Consider the following 21,058-nt stretch of genomic DNA (forward strand, 5'->3'; position numbering starts at 1 on the left):
GTCGGCTGCTGCTGTGCGGTCGAGGTTTGAGCCCAAACCTCTGGCTGGATATGGCAACAGTCTCTTAATATACACTTCTCCCACCGACACTAAAGGGGACTGTGTCCTATCTAGTGGCCGGTCCCTACTTCCGCTCCACTCTACGGGGGTTCAGGGCCTAACTGGGCTGGGGTATATGGCCTAGTGTAGGGGTTGCTGGCCTCCCTACACGTAGAGCTCATTCTCCTTCCTCCTCCCGCTCAGTTCTGCCTGGCGTGCTCCCCTACGCAACCTTCTAACCTTTCCTCCCAAGATCCTGGCTGCCCTATTGGCTCCCTGAAGTCACCTGGACTCGCTATGACTGCTGGGACTCGTAGTCCCGTGCGCTTCCACCCTATAGGAGCCACTCCTCTCTTGCGGGCTTGCAACCTTCTTGCTGTGCATGCGCAACCTTCTACGTCCTCACCACCTCCACGGCTCACCGCGCATGTGCGAGCACCAACATGGCGGCGCCCTCTATTCAGGTCACTGGGGAGCCTCCAGCGTACCGAAGCACTCCTTGCACGCTGCAACCTTCCTTATACTCCCAACATGCAGAGATAAGAGTAACCTGGGAGACCTGGCTACATCCTCCCCCCTGTGGCACAACGATTATATAATAAAAAATGCATGAATACGTACGCCGATACATTTCATACTCTATATAAGGTTATACATCTCACAGAACATAACAATAACTTATTTTACTCTATTACGAGCCCTCTGCTGAGCCTCATGATGGGGTGCCCCAAACTGATCATAGGTCATCCTCATTGGAGGTTGCCAAACTCTTTGACTTCGTCGTAATTGCTCTTCGGTCACTCTCTCGGGAGAATGACTATTATAGTCCTGAGGCTCAGCCTCTTCCCTTGTGGGGGTTACAGTCTCTACATGATCATTGAAAGGCACAAAACATGGACTCTGCGGGTCCAAAGTAGAATTCTCGAGATCCACGGTATTGGGCAATTGCTTACCGAGCCCTTTACCCGTAGCTCCACCGGGAGATGCTCACTGCGTCAGAGGGCCCCTTTGAGAGGGTCCCTCCTGGGGGTCTTCATAGGCCATATTATTGTCAGTCTCGGGACCACACTCACCCTGGATCGTTTCTCCATCCAAGGGAGAAGCTGGTAGTTCGGGCTCATCCTCCCTCACTTGCGGAATAGGAAGCAAGTGATTTCTGTGCCACACCTTTACCCAGCCCTCCGAATCCTTAATACGGTAGACCGGGGGGCCAGGCATCTGCGACTCTACTTCATAAACTCCTTCTCTCCACCCGTCAGCCAACTTGTGTTTTCTCGGTACTCCTAAGTTACGGAGAAGTACCCCATCTCCAGGCTGAATGTCCCGATGTTTGACTTTGTGGTCATAGCGTCTCTTATTACCAGCATTCAGCTTTTCCGTAGATCTTTCAGCTTGCTGATAGGCCTGTTGCAGGTTCTCTTGTAGTCTCTGGACATATTTGAAATGAGTGGCATTATGAACTCCATCAGTGGAGACCCTCAGCCGTATGTCTACTGGCAGTCGGACTTCTCTTCCGAACATCAGGAAGTAGGGCGAAAATCCGGTAGATTCGTGTCTGGTACAGTTGTAGGCGTGTACTAGCGTTTCCACATGTCTACTCCACTCAGTCTTTTGCACCCCCGTTAAGGTTCCCAGCATGTCCAGTAAGGTGCGATTGAACCGTTTGGGCATGGCGTCCCCTTCAGGGTGGTACGGGTTGGTTCGTGATTTGGTGATACGCAAGATCTTTAGTAATTCCCGGATAAGTTTGCCCTCAAAGTCTCTACCCTGATCCGAATGTAGTCGGTGGAGAAGCCCATAATGTTAGAATTATTTTTCCCAAAGCACCTTAGTGTAAGGAATCCGCTCCGCGGTTTACTGGTTGCCTTACCTTGCAGACCGGTGCAGTTCTGGAACACGTCACCTGATATTACTGCAGCCTGGATTCACTCACCAAAGCTATACTGCCACACACTCCCTCTGGTATCTACTGCAGCTGTGCAACCTATCACTGCAATCCAGCCTTGTATGCACTCATTGGAGCTGTACGTTCACACCCCCCGCCGAGGATTGGTCCACTGGCCCTTAAGTACTATGTTCCCACAATGCTCCCTGCCGAGCATAGTCCTTACTGGATGTCACTATCGTTCTGCCACAAGCCCTCGCTTGTTCTCCCATGCTGATACGGAGGTTCCGCCCTGCGTCCTTCAGCTTCCTTCAAGCTCCCGCTTGTTCTCCCGTGCTGAAGCGGAGGTTCCACCCTGCGTCCTTCAGCTTCCTTCAAGCTTCCGCTTGTTCTCCTGTGCTGAAGCGGAGGTCCCGTCCTGCGTCCTTCAGCTTCCTGTTCCCCTGTGCTGAAGCAGAGGTTTCGTCCCTGCGTCCTTCAGCCTCCTGGATTCCTGCACTGAAGCGGAGGTTTCGTCCCTGCGTCCTTCAGCTTCTTGGATTCCTGCACTGCAGCGGTGGTTTCCCTGTCTTTCTATAGCTTCCTGGTTCCTGGGGCCTACTCTTTCCCTAATCTAGAGAGGCCGTGTCCTGGTTCCTGCGCTGTTACAGAGGATTCCCCAGGCCGCTCAGGACTCTTGCGCTGTAGCACTGGTTCGCCCGTGGAGCAAAGCGGTGTGCTACGCTGGTCTGCTTACCATCACCTGTGACCAGCACCATGGGTCATGGCCGTCGCTCGCGCAGAGCCCAACCCCGCGCTCCTAAGCTGAAGCGGGGCTCTCCTGACTACATGTTGCCGAACTCTTGCTTGAACAATGTTTATCCTGATATCTCCAGCCCTGACCCTGGCTTGTACAACGACGACGCTGTCTTCTCCTATCCTGATCCTGCGATGTACGACAACGAACTGCGCAATCCGGATCAGCCTGCGCGGTCTAAGGTCGGTGCTTTTACAACCCCACCTCAGCCTCGCGGTCCGACCCAGGTTTGTGGCGAGCACAACCGTGACACTTAGCTACCGTGATGGCTTTTTGGTCTTTTGTCGGAAAGGCTTGCGCATACCGCGTGTAATGATCTGTGATGACCAGCACATTGCAGATTCCCCGGCTATCCGGTTCAATATACAGGAAGTCCATGCATACTAAGTCCATGGGACCTGTACTTTTCATATGGCCCATTGGGGCGGCTCTTTTGGGAAGTGTTTTGCGTTGGATGCACCGGCTACACCGTTGACAATGATGCTCCATGGCCTCCCTCATTTTTGGCCAGAAGAATCGATCCCTCACCAATCCAAAGGTTTTGTCGACGCCCAAATGGCCATGTTCATCATGTAATGACCGCAACACCAAGTATTGTAGCATTTTAGGTAGAACCAGCTGCCTCTTACTTGGATGATTATGATACTCCACCACTCGGTACAATAAATTGTCCCGTATCTCAAATGTATCTGCTTCTCTCATCAGAATACCCCCCACATCGCCAGGGGTGTGTTTGAGTAGCTCAGTACGGTTTCTCTGGATAGCGTGGCGGATGGCGCCGGCTATCGGGTCGCGAACCTGATAACGCACCATATCTTTCCAGGATATGATCTTGTCAGGGGTGATGTCCATGCCGCTGGGGTCCCGGTATGCAGCTGGGATGGCTTTGGACGCACACCCTAGAGAGTCCGCCACCCTTAATTCTGAGAACGCTACTTGATCCTTGACTATAGCTGCGGTGCAGCACAGGGCCCGCATCCCGGGGCCGGGGATTTCTTCCCATTGATCGTCGTCGGGGGTGGCGATCAACCCCGGTCGTCTGGATAGGGCATCGGCTCCCACATTCCGAGGGCCTGGTTTGTACTTCAGGGTGAAATTGTAGTTTAAGAGTGCGGCTAACCACCGATGACCAGCCGCGTCCAGCTTAGCGGAAGTCATGATAGATGTGAGGGGGCTATTGTCCGTTCGCACTTCAAAGGTGATCCCATAGAGGTAGTCATGGAGCTTATCCACGATGGCCCACTTTAAGGCGAGAAACTCAAGTTTATGCATGGGATAGTTTTGCTCACTGGGCGTCAGGCTGCGACTGATGTAGGCTACGGGTCGTAACCCCTCTTGGTGTTTCTGATGCAGTACTGCCCCTAGTCCGCTGAGACTTGCGTCCACATGTTAATATAGGGTTGCTCGGGGTCGGCATATGCTAAGACCGGGGCAGCCGTCAGACTCTGCTTCAGGTCCAGGAAGGCCTGTTCACACTCCATAGTCCACTTGTCCCCGAAGGGCTGTCGTGCGGGGGTTGCCTTTTGCCCTGTGTCTTCTGGATATATTTTGAGAAGACTTGAAGGCTTTGGCTCGACGAGAATACCCTTCCACAAATCTACGATAGTATCCGCAGAACCCCAAGAAAGAGTGCAATTCGACCACGTTGTCGGGTCGTGGCCAGCTTACCATGGCTTCTATCTTGCCAGGGTCGGTGGCTATTCCCTCGGCGGACACGATGTGTCCTACGTAGGTCACTGAGGTCCTACAGAATTGGCATTTATCCAAGGACAACTTGAGTCCTTCTCGGGCTAGACGATCGAGTACCTTTAGGAGTTGGGTCTCATGTTCCTCCAGTGTTCTGCCGAAGACGATGATGATGTCCAGATACACCAAACATTCTCTGGGGTTCAAGTCCCTCAAGGTTTTCCCCATCAGCCGTTGAAAGGTGGCCCACGCTCCACAAATGCCTTGTGGCATGCGAGTGAATTGATAGAACTCCAACGGACAGATGAAGGCAGTCTTCTCTTGATCCTCGGGGCTCATGGGCACCTGGTAGTACACAGACCTTAGATCTAGCACACTGAACCATTTGCTCACATTGAGGGCATTCAGGATCTCTTCTATACGAGGAAGGTTATACTGGTCAGGGATCGTGCGATTATTCAAGGTCCGGTAATCTCACAGTCCCATTCTTTTTCCTCAACACCACGATGGGAGACGCGTAGGGGCTTCTTGACTCCGTGATGATCCCCGCCTCCTCCATCTCATGAATCACGGCCCGTACATCGTCGACGTCCCTAGGGGCTATACGCCGGGAGCGCTCACGAAAGGGGGTCGTGTCATTCATCCGGAGAGTGTGCTGGGCACTGCGGCTGCACCCCACATCCATTTCACCAGTAGAGAAAACATCCCGCCTGTCTTCTAAGTGACCCCTTAATCTTTTTCTCCATTCTTCAGGCAGTCCGGACGACCTGAAGTCAAAGTCTAGTCCTTCGGGGGGGCTTCCAGCTCAAGCGGCACTTGAAGCTGCTGGAAGATGGTGGCTGGTGCAGGATTCCAAAGGCTCCTTTCAACAGTCCAATCCGGTCTTTTTCGAGTTCAAACAATAAGTCCTGTAACTGCTGGCCGCAATGTTTGTCCGCGCTCGATGCGGCCCGTCATGCGCATGCGTTGTGAGGTAATTCCGCTCCCTGATGCGTTTCGTCACGTGACTGCGACTTTTTAACATGACGGGCCGCATTGAGCGTGGACAAAGCGCGGACAAACATTGCGGCCAGCAACTACTGGACTTATTGTTTGAACTCGAAAAAGACGGGATTTGACTTGAAAGGAGCCTTTGGAGTGATCTACATGCAGGGCAACATATAATACACCTAAGCGTGCGGATAACAACTAACAAAGAGGAAATATACTAAAAATAAACTTGTTACATTCAAATATACCAACCATCTAGAGGATTGAATTTCAAATTTCTAACCATCTGCAAATACCTTGGACCCCCCCCCCCCCCCCACCATATACTGTATCAAAATCACACATAATCATTAATAGGAAAAACACTAAATCACTTAGAGATGAAGAAGACTGTGCTAATGGTAGGGTCACTAATTGGAGGAAAAACTCCCGGAGATTTCCCTCGCAGGGGAGAGACACAAAGAACTACAAGAAAGGAGCTAATTCTAACCCTACTGGGGGCACTGGCTCTAAAACCGTTGCGTCAAAGCCTACCCAGGTATTTAGTAGAGAACAGCGACTCCATTCATCCACAGTCCTAGACAAGACTGGGGAGGAAAGGATTTGTGTGACATATGAAGATACCAATGCACATACTAATTTGATTCACATGTGCCCCACTGAGAATAGGTTTTCACAACTTCAACTGGATGAATCTATTACATTTGACCATGAAGAATTAATTCAGGGTGATGATAAGAGAGCAATTAGACCCAAATTAATGACTTGTGATGGTAATAAGATCCCGCAATATATAACTGTAGCGGAGTCTGCCATTGCTTCTTGCTCCTCGGCTTCTGCTTCTTCTTCTTTTTTAGACCGGGCCCAAAGCGAGGGTATGCAGAGGACAAAATCATACCCACTTTGGGGGAAACAACAACACCAAGGGTCCAAACAAGATCAAAATCGAAGAAGAAGGCGAAGTTCAGAGGAACAAGAGCAGGGCAGCGTTGCCAAAGAGAGAAAAGTTATAAATCGCTGAAGGAGGAACCACAAAAATACGGTATATTTAACCTTTCATCTCATACATTATCCTCTCAGCAGATATCTCTCTTGGCGAAAGGCGTTTCATTTTCTCCCTCTTCAGTCCCTGATAAATTCGAACTCTTCATGGATTTAAATAAATGTATACGTAAAATAACTTTAAACCGTTATTTTGCCATGAATCATCTCAGGGAAGGGTCACATATCACTTTTTTAATACACAGGAAGAAACTTGTATTCAAGCATTAACGTCCCTTCTGATGGAACAAGACCCCATTGGGGATTTGAGAGACAACTCCACCAGAGGAGTTGAGTTGCTTGTGGATTCGGCGGGTACCAACCCTATTGCTGGTCTCGCTGATTCCCACCTAACTCTTCATCCATCTGGTTCTTATTTAGAACCGACTACTAAATGTTCACCTGTTGAACCCAAGTCCCTATTTTTTCCCTACCAGTCCAAGGGTAGTTTTGTTGAGACTTTTTACTCTATGGTGCTGAATGATTTAGAGCAGCTCTGTGCTACACCGGTGACTACGAGGAACATTTCACCTGTTGAATTGGGAGCCCTGAAAGAGTTTCGAACTCAAGATCATATTGTAATCCGTCTAGCCGACAAGGGCGGTGGTATTGTTATTCAGGATAGGGAGCTCTATCTGCAGGAAGCAAAAAGGTTATTCAGGATGAAACATTCTATATCACTCTCAGTGATGATCCTACTATTGAATATCAATCTCTGTACCACGAACATCTGGTAAAAGCAAGAGATAGTGCTATTATCACTATGTCTGAATTTAAATTCCTGTACATAGAGCACCCTAGGATTCCTATATTCTACCACCTTCCCAAGATCCATAAGAGCCTTGACTGTCCACCGGGGAGACCAATAGTGTCGGGGATCGAGTCGATGACGTCAAGCATGTCCCAATATGTTCACCATTTTTTTACATCCATATGTGTCTACACTTAGATCATATCTGAGAGACACGCTGCACGTCATCGACTCTGTCAAAGACATCCATTGGAAGTCCTCCTATCTGGGCAACCTGCGATGTTTCTTCACTATATACGTGTATAGAACATCGCAGGGGGGTAGTGGCGGTAAACTACTTTTTGGATAAAGATCCCTCAGTACATTGAGGTCAAAACGTTTTTATACTCTCCAGCATATTGTTTATATTACAGCATAACTACTTTCTGTTTGAAAGGGATTTTTATTTGCAGATCTGTGGAACGGCCATGGGAACGCGGTTTTCGCCCAGCTATGCGAACCTGTACATGGGGTTTTGGAGGGACCTACATGTATGCGCCAATGCTAGACTGGGGGCGGGCCTCGTGTTCTATGGTCGTTTCATAGATGACATCATCATCATCTGGGAAGGTGAGGAATTAGAACTTGTTAATATCCTTCAGTCCTTTAATTCTAACGAGATGGACTTAAAATTTACATTTGAAATTCAGCCCAAACAGATTACATTTTTAGATCTCGTACTTTTTGTTAAAGATGGTGATGAGGGTCATATATTTACAAAAACTCATTTCAAGGAAATATCTGTTAATGGTTATCTCCATGCGTCGAGTAACCATCACAAAAAATGTCTGGAGAATATTCCAAAAAGTCAGTTTTACCAGATAAAGAGAAACTGCTCTTCTCAGCAAGACTTTGAAACTCAGGGACAAGAATTGGTTACTAAATTTATTGAAAAAGGGTACAACAAAGAGTCTGTCACCAGAGTCTTCAGTGAGGTCAAAAACATCAGTAGGGATGTACTTCTTGTTAACTCTAAGTTAAAGGTCAATCCACATCCTCCTAAGGTTGTTGGTACTAACGAAATGGGATAGAATCAAGTTATTTGTCCCAGATTTATTACCAAGTATGACCAATCTGCATATAAAATTAAAAAAGTGCTGAATAACCATTGGAATATTCTCAGGAATGACCCTTTTTTGGGACCTATTTTACTACCTCTATTCCAGTCACGTACAAAAAGGCTAGAAATATAACATTGTGGCCCCTTGTCGGCTGAGAGCCATTGCGGGTGAGAATTCACTTGATTCTAGCCGTCCTTCCGGCAATTTTTCATGTGGACGTAAAAGATATCTCACATGTAAACATCTAGTAGCCGGAAATAAATTTGGTTCCTTCTCTAATCAGAAGGAACATGATGTGAAAGGCAGAATCATCTGTCTTTCCACCTTTGTAAATATCTATTATCGTGCTCTTGTGGTCCCCAATATGTAGGGAGGACCACTCGCCCTATGAGTACTAGGTTCCTAGAGCACAGGCGCAATATCATCAACGGGAAATCTAGCCCATAGTCTTTCTAAACATTTTTCATCTTGTCATAATAAGGATCCTGCTTCTCTGACCATTAGGGGCTTAGAGTGTGTGTCATTGTCCCTTATTGGGGGGGATAGATTCAGGAGGTTATGTCTTAGGGAGACCTTCTGGATATATATGTAGCCATGCTGTAAAATGGCTTACAGCTTTCTCTTCTGCTGGCAGTAAGCCTGGTAAGTTGCAGGAATGCAAGCAGTAATTATGGAGGTTTGCCCTCATACCCTGGTGAGGTGCCCTATGTATGGATGGGAGTGGCCACATACTCTGAGTCCACAGTTAGTGATGTCAGAGTTGTGCCTGCCCCCTGAGGATACATAAGGCACAGCACTGCCCAAAAGTTAGTGTTGGAGTAAGGAGCAAGTCTGCGTTGAGACTTGGGAGGAGATGGCTCACTAGTGCTATAACTAGTGGTCCATGAGTTGTGCAGAGACATTTGGCTAAAAGAGCCTAAACTGTGACCAGGGACCTGGCACAGGGAAGATCTCCCTGAGGGGAGAGGGAATCCCCAGATTGGGAAGGCAATACCTTTTAAAGGGAAGCACAGCTAATCATGAGCAGCTGAGTACGACCGCTATGAGGGGCAGTCTGCCTGAACCGTCTATAAAGATGTCTTTGTTCAATCATACCCTCGTGTGTAAGTGTGGAGTGATTACACAGAGGGCTGCACCACAGAGGAGTTCCTCACCAGGACCATCCACAAGCGGACGCTGGGATCCTGATGAGGTGGAGGCGCTGCACTGGATATAGGTAGGACTTGCACACACTACCTCAGTGCCTGTCTGGGTTGACAATCCCCGAATACCATCATGCAGGAGACTCAGGAGTCCTGTTGCCAACAGGTGCACTACCAGACACTACCATGTAATGGGGGCCGGTTATACCACAGGGGCCAATGTGAGATTGGGTGGGTCAGGCTAGGCCAGAAAATCCATTACATTTGGAGGCGCTGCTGAGATGACCTGTCAACAGGACAGGCTTTTGCTAGGCACACTTGGAAACAGGGAGAGTGTCTGCTGCCACTTTGTGCTGCGTTGGGACGGAGCCTAGGGGTAGTCAGGGGGCTGACGGAGTATTGTCAGCTCGCAGGGACGACCTAGGGGGCCTGAAAGGAGTTGGGGGTTTGGAGCCGGGCTATAGCTGTCCTTGTCACCTTGAGGTAGTGCTAGTGGTAGGATGCCTGAAGGGATAGTCTGTTAAGGAGGTCAGGAATTCTGGAGAGGGTCTGCGCTGGGCTATCCAACTGTAGGTAGACACCCAAGTACTGCATGGAAGAGCCAGAGTACTCTAGCCCATTCCAGACCACTTACCGAAGGGAGCAAAGACTGGGAGGAAGGAGATACAGCAGACACAGAGAGAGTGAGCCTAGCCTGAGGTAGTGCAAACACGAGTCCAGCCTACATTAGGTACACAAGGTGGTGCATCAAGACAATCTTTATTGTACTGGTGTGGCAGCTGCCCCGCAGAGAGGAGCTCCATGTACAATTATTCTAAGTACAGTGAAAGAATGACGACCGCAAGAATTTAGGATCCGCGCGGGGCGGAAGGTCCAAGATGGCGGACGGAGGCTAATGGAGAGAACGCACATGGCATGTGTGCGGGTGAAGAGCAAGCGGCAGAAAGTACTTTTGCAAGCATGCTGTGGAGTGGCGCTAAGGCTGTGGCCGTGCCGTTCTTGTCCTGTCTAGGGCCGCGGAGTATTACTCCGGATGATAGTGAGGAGGACATTGTAGTAATGTGTGGGGAGAGTGGTGGAATTGCTTGCCAGTCAGCGCACAACACATCAGAAGCTACCTCAGTTACTCCTATTAATGTCAATGCAAGTCAAAATGGCGGTTCCTGCTTTCCAGGGAGACCGCGTGGGCCCGTGGCAGAGAATTCTGCAAATGCAAAATGTGCAGAGAGTTGGCCAGGAGTGGCGCCAACTGGGAAACCCCGCCCTGATGGGGGGTATGGCGCGAAAGTTGCGGCCGCGTCTTCATGGACAGTGACTAATTCAGCCCCAGTACTGGGCTGCCCGATTAAATTGTGGGACCCTCCCCTAATCTAAACCAGGGGGAGTGGTCGCCAATTAAGCTTCGTGGGCGCGAATTCTGCGGAGCAAGGAGTTGGTGAGCCGGTGGTGCTGTTGCAAAAAGTAGTCCCTGCAAATAGTGCTGTCCGCTGGAAAGAAAAGGATTTTGCAAGAAATTGGCCGGGATTGGCGCCAAGGCAGGAACCCCGCCCTGTCGGGGATAGTGGTGCGAAAACTGGAGCCGCGCCCTCCAGGACTGTGAAAGGTACAACCTTAATTGCTGGACATTCAATAAAGCTGTGGGACCCGCCCATAATTGCTACTAGTGGGGGTGGTTTCCAGCTTTGTCAGATGAGGGTGGAGCTAACCAGGGGAGTGGTTGGCAATTCAACCACTGCTTGTCAGTCACGCGGAGCCAGCACACTGAACAGACCACTGCTGCGAGTGCCTCCTACTGTGACAATGGCCTGCCCACAAGAAGCAAATACCATGATCTCCACTCAGCCATATTCGGTGCCAGGAGGCTTCCTGGTGATCAGGGTGGCGGGCACAGAGACTGTTGTGTGTCTCTGCTTGCAGTGCAGGCTACCCGGAGGCACTGTTGGTACAGCGGCGCGCTGCCCGCAATGTGGTATGCAGTACTTGTGGCCTATGCCCACGTTCGTGCCCCTTCAGACTGTTGAACTCGCGGGGAATACGGCTATGCCGCCAGCCGAGCTCCCGGGTGCGCTGTGGCGGGAAGGTGCGGATCCCGGAGAATGGGGGTCGGAGCGGGTCGCTACGGCTGAGCCCGAGGAGAAGAGAGCGGTCGGTCAGTGCATTGACCGAGAGATCAAACGGCGGTCGCCGCGAACGGTGATCCCAAGCAGAGGGGGAGCGGTTTCCTCCGTTGAGGAACCCAGAGTGTCGTCTGGTGCGGTGATTCGATCCGCAGCAGTACCCTGTGGTGGTAATGGAAGGAAATTGCCACTTACTGGGAGTATCGGTGAGCGGGACAGAGTGTCACCAGAGGAGCGGAGGGCCGAAAGACGGAGTCCTTCTATTCCTGGGACCGGCGGATTCAGCGGTGAGGGTCGACCCACCTGTACAATTAGAAGCGGTAAGAGCAGCCCTTGTTCTTACCAGGCTTCAACGGCGGCATCAGCGGAGCGACAGAAGGCCGCGGAACTTCCTGACGTCGTTCTGGAGGAAGAGGTCCCGCTTGGGGATCCATCTCAAGATGGTGGAGTTTCCGGTTCCGGCGATGACGTCACTTCTGGCGGGAGTAGCGGAGCAACCGGAGCGATGACGGTGCCATTTCAGCGGTCGGGCAGTGTTTCCCGATCACCTGTGCCGAGAAAGAGTTGGCAGGCTGTGAGGAGAGTTGAGGCTGGTGAGGCTCAGTCTGCGGAGAACTTTTGCAGCGATCCGGGACACTATACCGGTAGAGAGCGGGTCGGAACCCCGCGGATACCCACCGTACGCCCGTATGCCCAACCCCATGCCCTAGTAAAGCCCCTGTCCCAGTTACATTTTCCCGTGGGTCTTCGTCCAGTTTGGGAATGTTGGGAGGGTCCCAGGGAACTTCTGAGGAACGGACTGGGGAGAGACTGGCGGGTTTTACGTCCGATGATGGGTCGGTGGGGGGAGGCTATTCACGGGAGGCATCCCTGTCTAGTAGGTGCCCTAGCGTGGTTAGTATTGTATCTGAGGATAGGCCAAAGCGTGTGGGGTGTCCTAAGTCCTAATCTGCTGGGACATCGGGGGTGTCTTCCTGGGGGGACACGGAGGAAGAAGATTACCTAGAATCAGGGCCCAAGAAGGTTAGGGAGACCCGGTGGTGGGCCCCCTTATTTGAGGGTTATGTGGACTGGATGGACCGCACTAGGTTTCTACTAATCAGGGAGGATGTAGTAGATTACTGGTGGGCTAAGGGAGAGTTCACGGCCAATAAGAGAATGAGGGAGATGCAGGAGAGGTGGTTCCAGATTTGCCACAACAATATAGAACCCCGGGGTCCCAGTATAATGACGGATCCTGTGGATCCAGATGAGCCCCTGTCATGGGTGTTGCCAGGGAAGGCAGGAAACACAAGTTTAATCCGGTCTTGCCGGGCCGAATGGGCCCTTACGTCTAAGTAAAGAACTCCCATGGCCTGGAGTACCGTTACGTACCGGAACCCCTCATGCAGGAAATTGAGGACAATCGGGATAGGTAGTTGCGGGAGACCATAGAAGAATATATGGTGAATAAAGGGGGTGCGATTGTGGGCCGCAAAGCCGAGGAGAGGATAGCACATCTCATGCGGGTGTGGAGTATAGGCAGAAGTGTCTATAAGCATAAGGTGGTTTATCGGCCTGAAAGGGGGTTGCCACGTGATTATAGTGTGACAGTCCTGGACATGGGGGGTCGGGAAGTTAAAAAACCCGATCCTCGTCACTATTATTAGGGGGTACAGGGCAACTGTTGCGCGAGCTAGTGGCTGCTGGTCAGGGCATGCTTGCCGCAATAGGTTATTGTGAAACTGTCAATGTTGTAGCTGATTATGTATCTTATTTTACAGTGCTTCCTGAAGAAAGGTACATCAAATTTAGGTCCCAGCCGGTGGGATTCACCAGGGGGAGAATGTAGCCATGCTGTAAAATGGCTTACAGTTTTCTCTCCTGCTGGCAGTAAGCCTGGTAAGTTGCAGGAATGCCAGCAGTAATTATGGAGGTTTGCCCTCATACCCTGGTGAGGTGCCCTATGTATGGATGGGAGTGGCCACATACTCTGAGTCCACAGTTAGTGATGTCAGAGTTGTGCCTGCCCCCTGAGGATACATAAGGCACAGCACTGCCCAAAAGTTAGTGTTGGAGTAAGGAGCAAGTCTGTGTTGAGACTTGGGAGGAGATGGCTCACTAGTGCTATAACTAGTGGTCCATGAGTTGTGCAGAGACATTTGGCTAAAAGAGCCTAAACTGTGACCAAGGACCTGGCACAGGGAAGATCTCCCTGAGGGGAGAGGGAATCCCCAGATTGGGAAGGCAATACCTTTTAAAGGGAAGCACAGCTAATCATGAGAGGCTGAGTACGACCGCTATGAGGGGCAGTCTGCCTGAACCATCAATAAAGATGTCTTTGTTCAATCATACCCTCATGTGTAAGTGTGGAGTGATTACACAGAGGGCTGCACCACAGAGGAGTTCTTCACCAGGACCATCCACAAGCAGACGCTGGGATCCTGATGAGGTGGAGGCGCTGCACTGGATATAGGTAGGACTCGCACACACTACCTCAGCTGCCTGTCTGGGTTGACAATCCCCGAATACCATCATGCGGGAGACTCAGGAGTCCTGTTGCCAACAGGTGCACTACCAGACACTACCATGTAATGGGGGCCGGTTATACCACAGGGGCCAATGTGAGATTGGGTGGGTCAGGCTAGGCCAGAAAATCCGTTACATATGCATTAGACACATTGTCCCCCAGTGGGTTTAATGAACACATAGATACAAGCACGTTGGTGTAATAGTATTTGGGTCCCCTGCGTATAATTGTTGACTGCATCATTCTTTTGATTTATCCACATACAGGTAACTCATAAAAAATTTTGGAAAAATCCTAATTTTTTCAGAGGTTTTTTACAATTTTATTTTGGTTCATTTTTAAACGTTTTTTGATTCATAATCATTTTTAACAGGTATGCCCCCCATACAGACTACATATTTGCATGTACAGTTATGAAATATATAAAAATTGCAGTCTATTTTAGGATGATTATGTGTGATTTTGATATATGGTGTGGGGGGGGGAGGGGTTCTAAGGTATTTGTAGATGGTTAGAAATCTACTTGAAATTCAATACTCTAGATGGTTGGTATATTTCAATGTAACAAGATTATTTTTAGTATATTTCCTCTTTGTTAGTTGTTATCTGCACGCTTAGGTGTATTATATGTTGCCCTGCATGTAGATCAGGCTATATGTTAATAGCCACCATAACATATTTATATCACTGTGTGGATATTATTTAATGTCAATTGATAATAACACTTTTATTATACACTTTTTATACTATGTAATATTTACTTAGTTTTAACTGAGTGCTTTTCTTATATATACAAAATATATCATTATTCATTTTTTTTAACTTTTTATGTATAGTTCACATTTGTTATGTTTTATGTTTTGTGTTATATGTGTATGTATATTCATGCAATTTCATTTCCATGTATTCGTGTATCCTATTTTCCTTCCCGCATGATCCATTCCATATCTTTTCCCCTCCCCGCCCCAAGGAGTTAATTAATCATGACCCATGTGTCATGAAGTATCCAATTAAGCATTTGGCTATATATGTGGATTGTTAGCAGTTTATTCTTTCCCCTGAGGAAGTCGCATGCAGCGACGAAACGCGTAGGGCAAGACCTATTTATTGACTTTATCTATTTGGAAGTACAGTGGCGGCCGCCTTTAGCCTCCTGCTGCAGTTTCGGCGTGAAATTTAAAACCGCGTTTTTGGTGCCACGGGCGTTTTTCATTGTTTAGTGCTATTAGCGCTGTCTAGCCGTTCAGCGCTGAATGCGGCTGAACGCGTAAAAGTGCGTGGCATACGGAAAACATCCCCGAAAAAATTTGGGGATGTACAGTAGGAGGATAAAAGGGGCCGCAACAGTACATTTATTATTTCTTGGCGATTTCTCATCCCTCTACTCCTCTATCCGAGCACTGTATATCGTGCATGCTGAATTGCGTCCGGATCCTGTGACATCACCCGGTGAGCAGCCTGTATCGCGAGACTTGATAACCAGGAAGTTACCTAGTGCGAGCGCACGTTCCTGGCGTCCGCGGCGGAGGCAACCAGAGTAGTTACACGTGGATCGGCGCGGAGGAACGGGTGATGAGCAAAGTTATTCTTATTCACTGCTTATTACCTTTTTATACACTGTGAGTGTCCGTAATCTAGCAGCATTAATTAATACATGATCTATACACAGTATTACACTATGGGAGCCGCGCTGTCTCCTTTCTGTTTCATAGAGTGAAGAGGAAAGAGGTTGGTCCTGAAGACTGGCAGCGGCACCCACAGCTAAAGCAGACACTCTCCATTTATTTGGGGCATTTTTTCCTGTTTCTTATTCCCGTTCTTTTTGTGTTGTGTCCTTTGTTGTCTTTGTATGTGGTTTGTTGGTATTATATTTTGAGATCACTGTCAATTAGTTTTTTATCATTCTCCATAACTATACTTTCTTCTATCCAGTTATCTAAGTTAGCACAGCAGTCATCTCTTTCTTTATATATATATAAATGTAAATACAACTGTATGCTCATCTGCATGTCTTAGGCAGGTCTGCAACCCCGCCTTTCCCCATTATCACCCCGCACACAGCACTTCCACTGCAGCAAGGGATTCTGGGAAATGACATGTAAATGAGCACACAGTGCCACTTTTTGCTTCAAAAACCATTTTTAACATGGTTCCCTATAGGCTTAAGCTTGCTGCATGGTCACAGCTTTGAGCACAGCCAGGTCTAAGATGCATAGCCAGAAAACCCACCCACAGACAGCTGTTTCGACCTTAATGGGTCTCATCAGTGTGGGGTTGGTTAACTGGGTATGCAAAGAAGCTAAAGGATGGGGCCTACCATAATAGTGAGTTAAGTTACGGTGAGTAAAAAAAGTGACAAAAACCCTCCACAGCAAAGCAAATATGCAAATGTAAATACAACTGTATGCTCATCTGCATGTCTTAGGCAGGTCTGCAATCCCGCCTTTCACCATTATCACCCAGCACACAGCACTTCCACTGCAGCAAGGGATTCTGGGAAATGACATGCAAATGAGCACACAGTGCCACTTTTTGCTTCAAAAACCATTTTTAACATGGTTCCCTATAGGATGCACATAATATGCATTCATCATATAATATAACATATGGCTGTGTCACATTTAAATGGAACTATAATGGTATCAATGGCGCTAACAATAATATATAAATATAAGTGAATGAATATACAACCAGATGGCGATTGGAAAATTCAATGATGATCTCAGCAGACGGTGATCAAACATGAAATACAAGAGAAGAAAAACATAGTATAATACTGTATACACTAAAAACAAACAGGCAGACAATGACTAACAATGTTTCTGAAACACACAGATGACTAAATAAAAAATGTATGTTTAATATATCATAAAAACATATAAGACAATTATGACAAAGTTATAGGTCCCAACGATATCCTGTAACTGGCCGAAATGCCCGCTTACCGGAGCCTGGATGGTATTCAGCAGTGGATAATCAGAGAGTATCCCCTCTCATAGCAGCTGGCCCGGCTCCCACACTTCTCTCAAGCGTCTGCCACGTGTGGTGTGTACCAGCAGTAGAATGAGCGTCCGTCCACGCTGTCGCAGGGGCAGGGAAAGCAGTCTGAATGCCCTGCTTCTGTCCTCCGTGGTTTGGACATGCGCAGAAGCGCCCGGCACCAGAAGGATTAAGCCGCAGATTCTCCTGCTCCTCGCGGTCGCGTGTAGGGATATGGTGGCAAATTCAAAAGATGCTTTTGACAAAGTTATTATCTATTTCATATATCATTAGATATTATTATTCATATTAGGTACTAGTTACTAATGAATTAGAATTCTATATCTTTGACGTGTTTTTTTCCTATTATATAGCAGATATCCTTTTGTTCATAACTATATGGTTTTTGAATGTTTGAATAGATTAATTGATTGTATGCTAACCATCATGTATCAGTTTGTATTGTTGTTATGTTGCTGATACATGACGCAGTATAGATTTTTCCCCATAAATACACGGACACACAGGGACTTTATTCATTCAATTTTACCCCTGAGGAAGGAGGCAGAGGCTTCCGAAACGCGTTGGGTGGTCCCTGGTATCACTGTGAGTGTCATCTGCTGTCGTCATCCCCGCAAACCGTGCCGTGCGGCTGCTCCCCCCAAAAGCATCTTTTGAATTTGTCGCCATATCCCTACACGCGACCGCGAGGAGCAGGAGAATCTGCGGCTTAATCTTTCTGGTGCCGGGCGCTTCTGCGCATGCCCAAACTACGGAGGACGGAAGCAGGGCATTCAGACTGCTTTCCCTGCCCCTGCGACAGCGTGGACGGACGCTCATTCTACTGCTGGTACACACCACACGTGGCAGGCGCTGGAGAGACGTGCAGGAGCCGGGCCAGCTGCTATGAGAGGGGATACTCTCTGATTATCCACTGCTGATTACCATCTAGGCTCCGGTAAGCGGGCATTTCGGCCAGTTACAGGATATCGTTGGGACCTATAACTTTGTCATAATTGTCTTATATGTTTTTATGATATATTAAATATATATTTTTTATTTAGTCATCTGTGTGTTTCAGCAACATTGTTAGTCATTGTTTGTCTGTTTGTTTTTAGTGTATACAGTATTATACTATGTTTTTCTTCTCTTGTATTTCATGTTTGATCACCGTCTGCTTAGATCATCATTGAATTTTCCAATCGCCATCTGGTTGTATATTCATTCACTTATATTTATATATTATTGTTAGCGCCATTGATACCATTATAGTTCCATTGCTCTTATCTGACTGGGGGTCAGATGTGTATCTAGGCTGCTCTAATTATAAATTAATCACTTATTAATTGTACTACTATTTTTTATATATATATATATATATATATATATACACAAACATTTCTTTATTAGCGCTACCTATTGTGTTTTACTGTGTCACATTTAAAGTGACAGGCAGAGTTAATTTTGGAGTTGAAATTGGAGGTGAAGATTTGAGGAAGATCGGGACTCTGCACAACAACAACTCTGCAGCTGTGAGAACGTGACTTTATAAACGCTGTGATTATTTGTACTCTTCGTATCCCCCAGTACCTGGGACGCCTCTCCTCCTGCATCTCACTGTGCCCTCTCCTCCTGCACCTCACCGTGACCTCTCCTCCTGCACCTCACTATGTCCTCTCCTCCTGCATCTCACTATGCCCTCCCTACTGCTTATGCTGTTTACTGTGTCCTCACTCCTTTGTGAATGTCTCTGTTCTCTCCAACTTCTCCACTCCCCACTGCACCATTATTTATACACCTCTCTCCCAATAACTTCTTTACCCCTCAATAAAAAACACCAACACAAATCCTCTACTCACACCCTCTATCTACTCCTTCCTGCTGCTGGGGATCTCCCCTAAGCCTGAAGCCAGACATACACACCTGATCTCACTCATGCCTTCCTGCCATATCTTCCCCTATAAATGGTGTTAACCTTCTCATTTAATACTGACTAACCTTAAAACTTGCCCCACAAATCCAGCATCCAAACAGCCTGCACTCATGGCTATTGTCCGACACCCACAGTCACTCCTACCACCCATTGTGGCCAAGCTCTGCCATCTACAGCACTTATTCCCTCACCTGCTGTCTCTGTAAGTCTCCCATCAAGTCTCTTAGATTGTAAGCTCTTCGGGCAGGGATTTCCTTTCCTATTGTCTGATTTTACTGCACTTAATGTATTATTATAATTCCCAGTACTGTATTCTTTGTGAAGCGCTCAGTACACTTTTGGCGCTATATAAATAATGACATACAGTACAATACAATATAGTATATTATATTATTAGAATTGCCAATTCCCTATAGTAACTGCTGTATTATTTCTTACAGGTTTCACATAAGGTTTTACCGGGATGTTTTGGGTATGATGTTTGCAATAAATGAAATAAATAATTCTTCAGATCTGTTACACAATATATCTCTGGGATTCAGTATTTATGACTCCTGTATGTCTCAGCTCCGGGCCATTGGGGGGACTTTGTCCCTGCTGTCAGAGAAGAGAAACCATTCCATTATGGTTGGGATCATCGGAGAGTCAATGTCAGATTTATCGATACCCATCGCCAGGATTCTGGGCGTCCTCCACTACCCACAGGTACGGTGCACAGGGATGCAGATTTATTAATAGAGTGGATATAACTTATTCAGGGCAAACATTTATTCTGGAGAGGGAGAGAGAGGGAGAGAGAGGGAGAGAGAGAGGGAGAGAGAGGGAGGGAGGTAGAGGGAGGGAGAGAGAGAGAGAGGGAGAGAGTGGGAAGAAGAGAGAGAGGGAGGAAGAGAGAGAGAGAGAGATATTCAGAAGGTGTCTTTCAGATAAATTTTTTTTGTTTAATAGAGCACCTGGGCATCCAATGTACTGTTTCTGTGAGTGTCACCATCTGCTGCTTTTTTTTTATATATATATATTTTTTATACTTTATACAGTACCTGACCAGGCTGAAAAAAACATCTTTTAAAATAGGAAACAGGAATATAATCAGTCAATGCAAGCTTTTGGTTAATATATCCACAACCTGCTATTAATACAACACCACCTTTTTCAGATCAGTCATGGAGCGATTTCTTCAGAGTTGAGTGACAAAGTAAACTTCCCATCCTTCCTACGTACTGTGCCTAGTAATATGTTTCAGAACATTGCTCTTTCTCGGATCATTGATGTGCTTGGTTGGACTTGGGTGGGAATGCTGGTTGTGGACAGTGATATGGGGGTGCAGGGTGGACAGGTTATCCAGGCTGGGATAGAGAAGAGTGGAAGCTGTGTGGCTTTTCTTGAGAAGATCCACATGAGCTACTCCCAAAGAAAGATCCAGAGAGTGGTAGATGTCATAAGGCAAAGTTCTGTTAATGTGATAGTCCTCCACAGCCCTGAGGTCCATGTAATTTCTCTGCTCGATGCACTCTATGATGGGGGTGTGACTGAAAAGATCTTCATATTATCTGCTTCCTTTGTACTTACTCCTGGGCTCTTCTCCAAAAAGGCCTGGAGTGTGTTAAATGGGACTATTGGTCTGATTCCCAAAACCGGACCCATGCCGGGCTTTGAGGACTTTCTCCATAACCTGCACCCATCCAGGTACTCTGAATATCCCTTCATCAGGCTCTTCTGGGAGAGAGCATTCAACTGCAGGTGGCCAGAAGTGGAAGCAAGAGAGGACACCTTAATTCCAATATCAAAGCAGGAGTGGGATCTCTGCACCGGGGAAGAAGAGCTTGGGGAGCTGATCCCCTCTTTATTTGAGATAAATGATCTCAGCTGTACGTATCATGCCTACCTGGCGGTGTATGCCTATGCACATGCTCTGCAAACACTACTCATGTGCCCAACAGAAAGAGGATATTTGCAGGAGGGAACATGTGGTAATGTCAATGACATCCAACCTTGGCAGGTAAAGGGAATATCCGACATTCCAAATACACTGTTGGGCTATACCACAAGCACCACCGACTCTGGTCCGCCATCCACACTTACCCCGATCC

General features: G+C 47.7%; 2 protein-coding genes across 2 annotated transcripts in view; both read left to right on the forward strand.

The window, feature by feature from the left end:
* ZNF512 (zinc finger protein 512) overlaps nt 1-21,058 on the forward strand; it is a 478,050-nt gene that overhangs the window by 281,989 nt on the left and 175,003 nt on the right. The window lies entirely within an intron of this gene.
* LOC142491842 (extracellular calcium-sensing receptor-like) overlaps nt 1-21,058 on the forward strand; it is a 55,375-nt gene that overhangs the window by 13,556 nt on the left and 20,761 nt on the right. The window contains exons 3-4 of the mRNA XM_075594658.1: nt 19,409-19,673; nt 20,125-20,967. Coding sequence (XP_075450773.1) covers nt 19,409-19,673; nt 20,125-20,967 — 1,108 coding nt within the window. The remainder of the gene's footprint in view (nt 1-19,408; nt 19,674-20,124; nt 20,968-21,058) is intronic.

This window comes from Ascaphus truei, chromosome 4 (assembly GCF_040206685.1).
Source record: "Ascaphus truei isolate aAscTru1 chromosome 4, aAscTru1.hap1, whole genome shotgun sequence".
Taxonomy (NCBI): domain Eukaryota; kingdom Metazoa; phylum Chordata; class Amphibia; order Anura; family Ascaphidae; genus Ascaphus; species Ascaphus truei.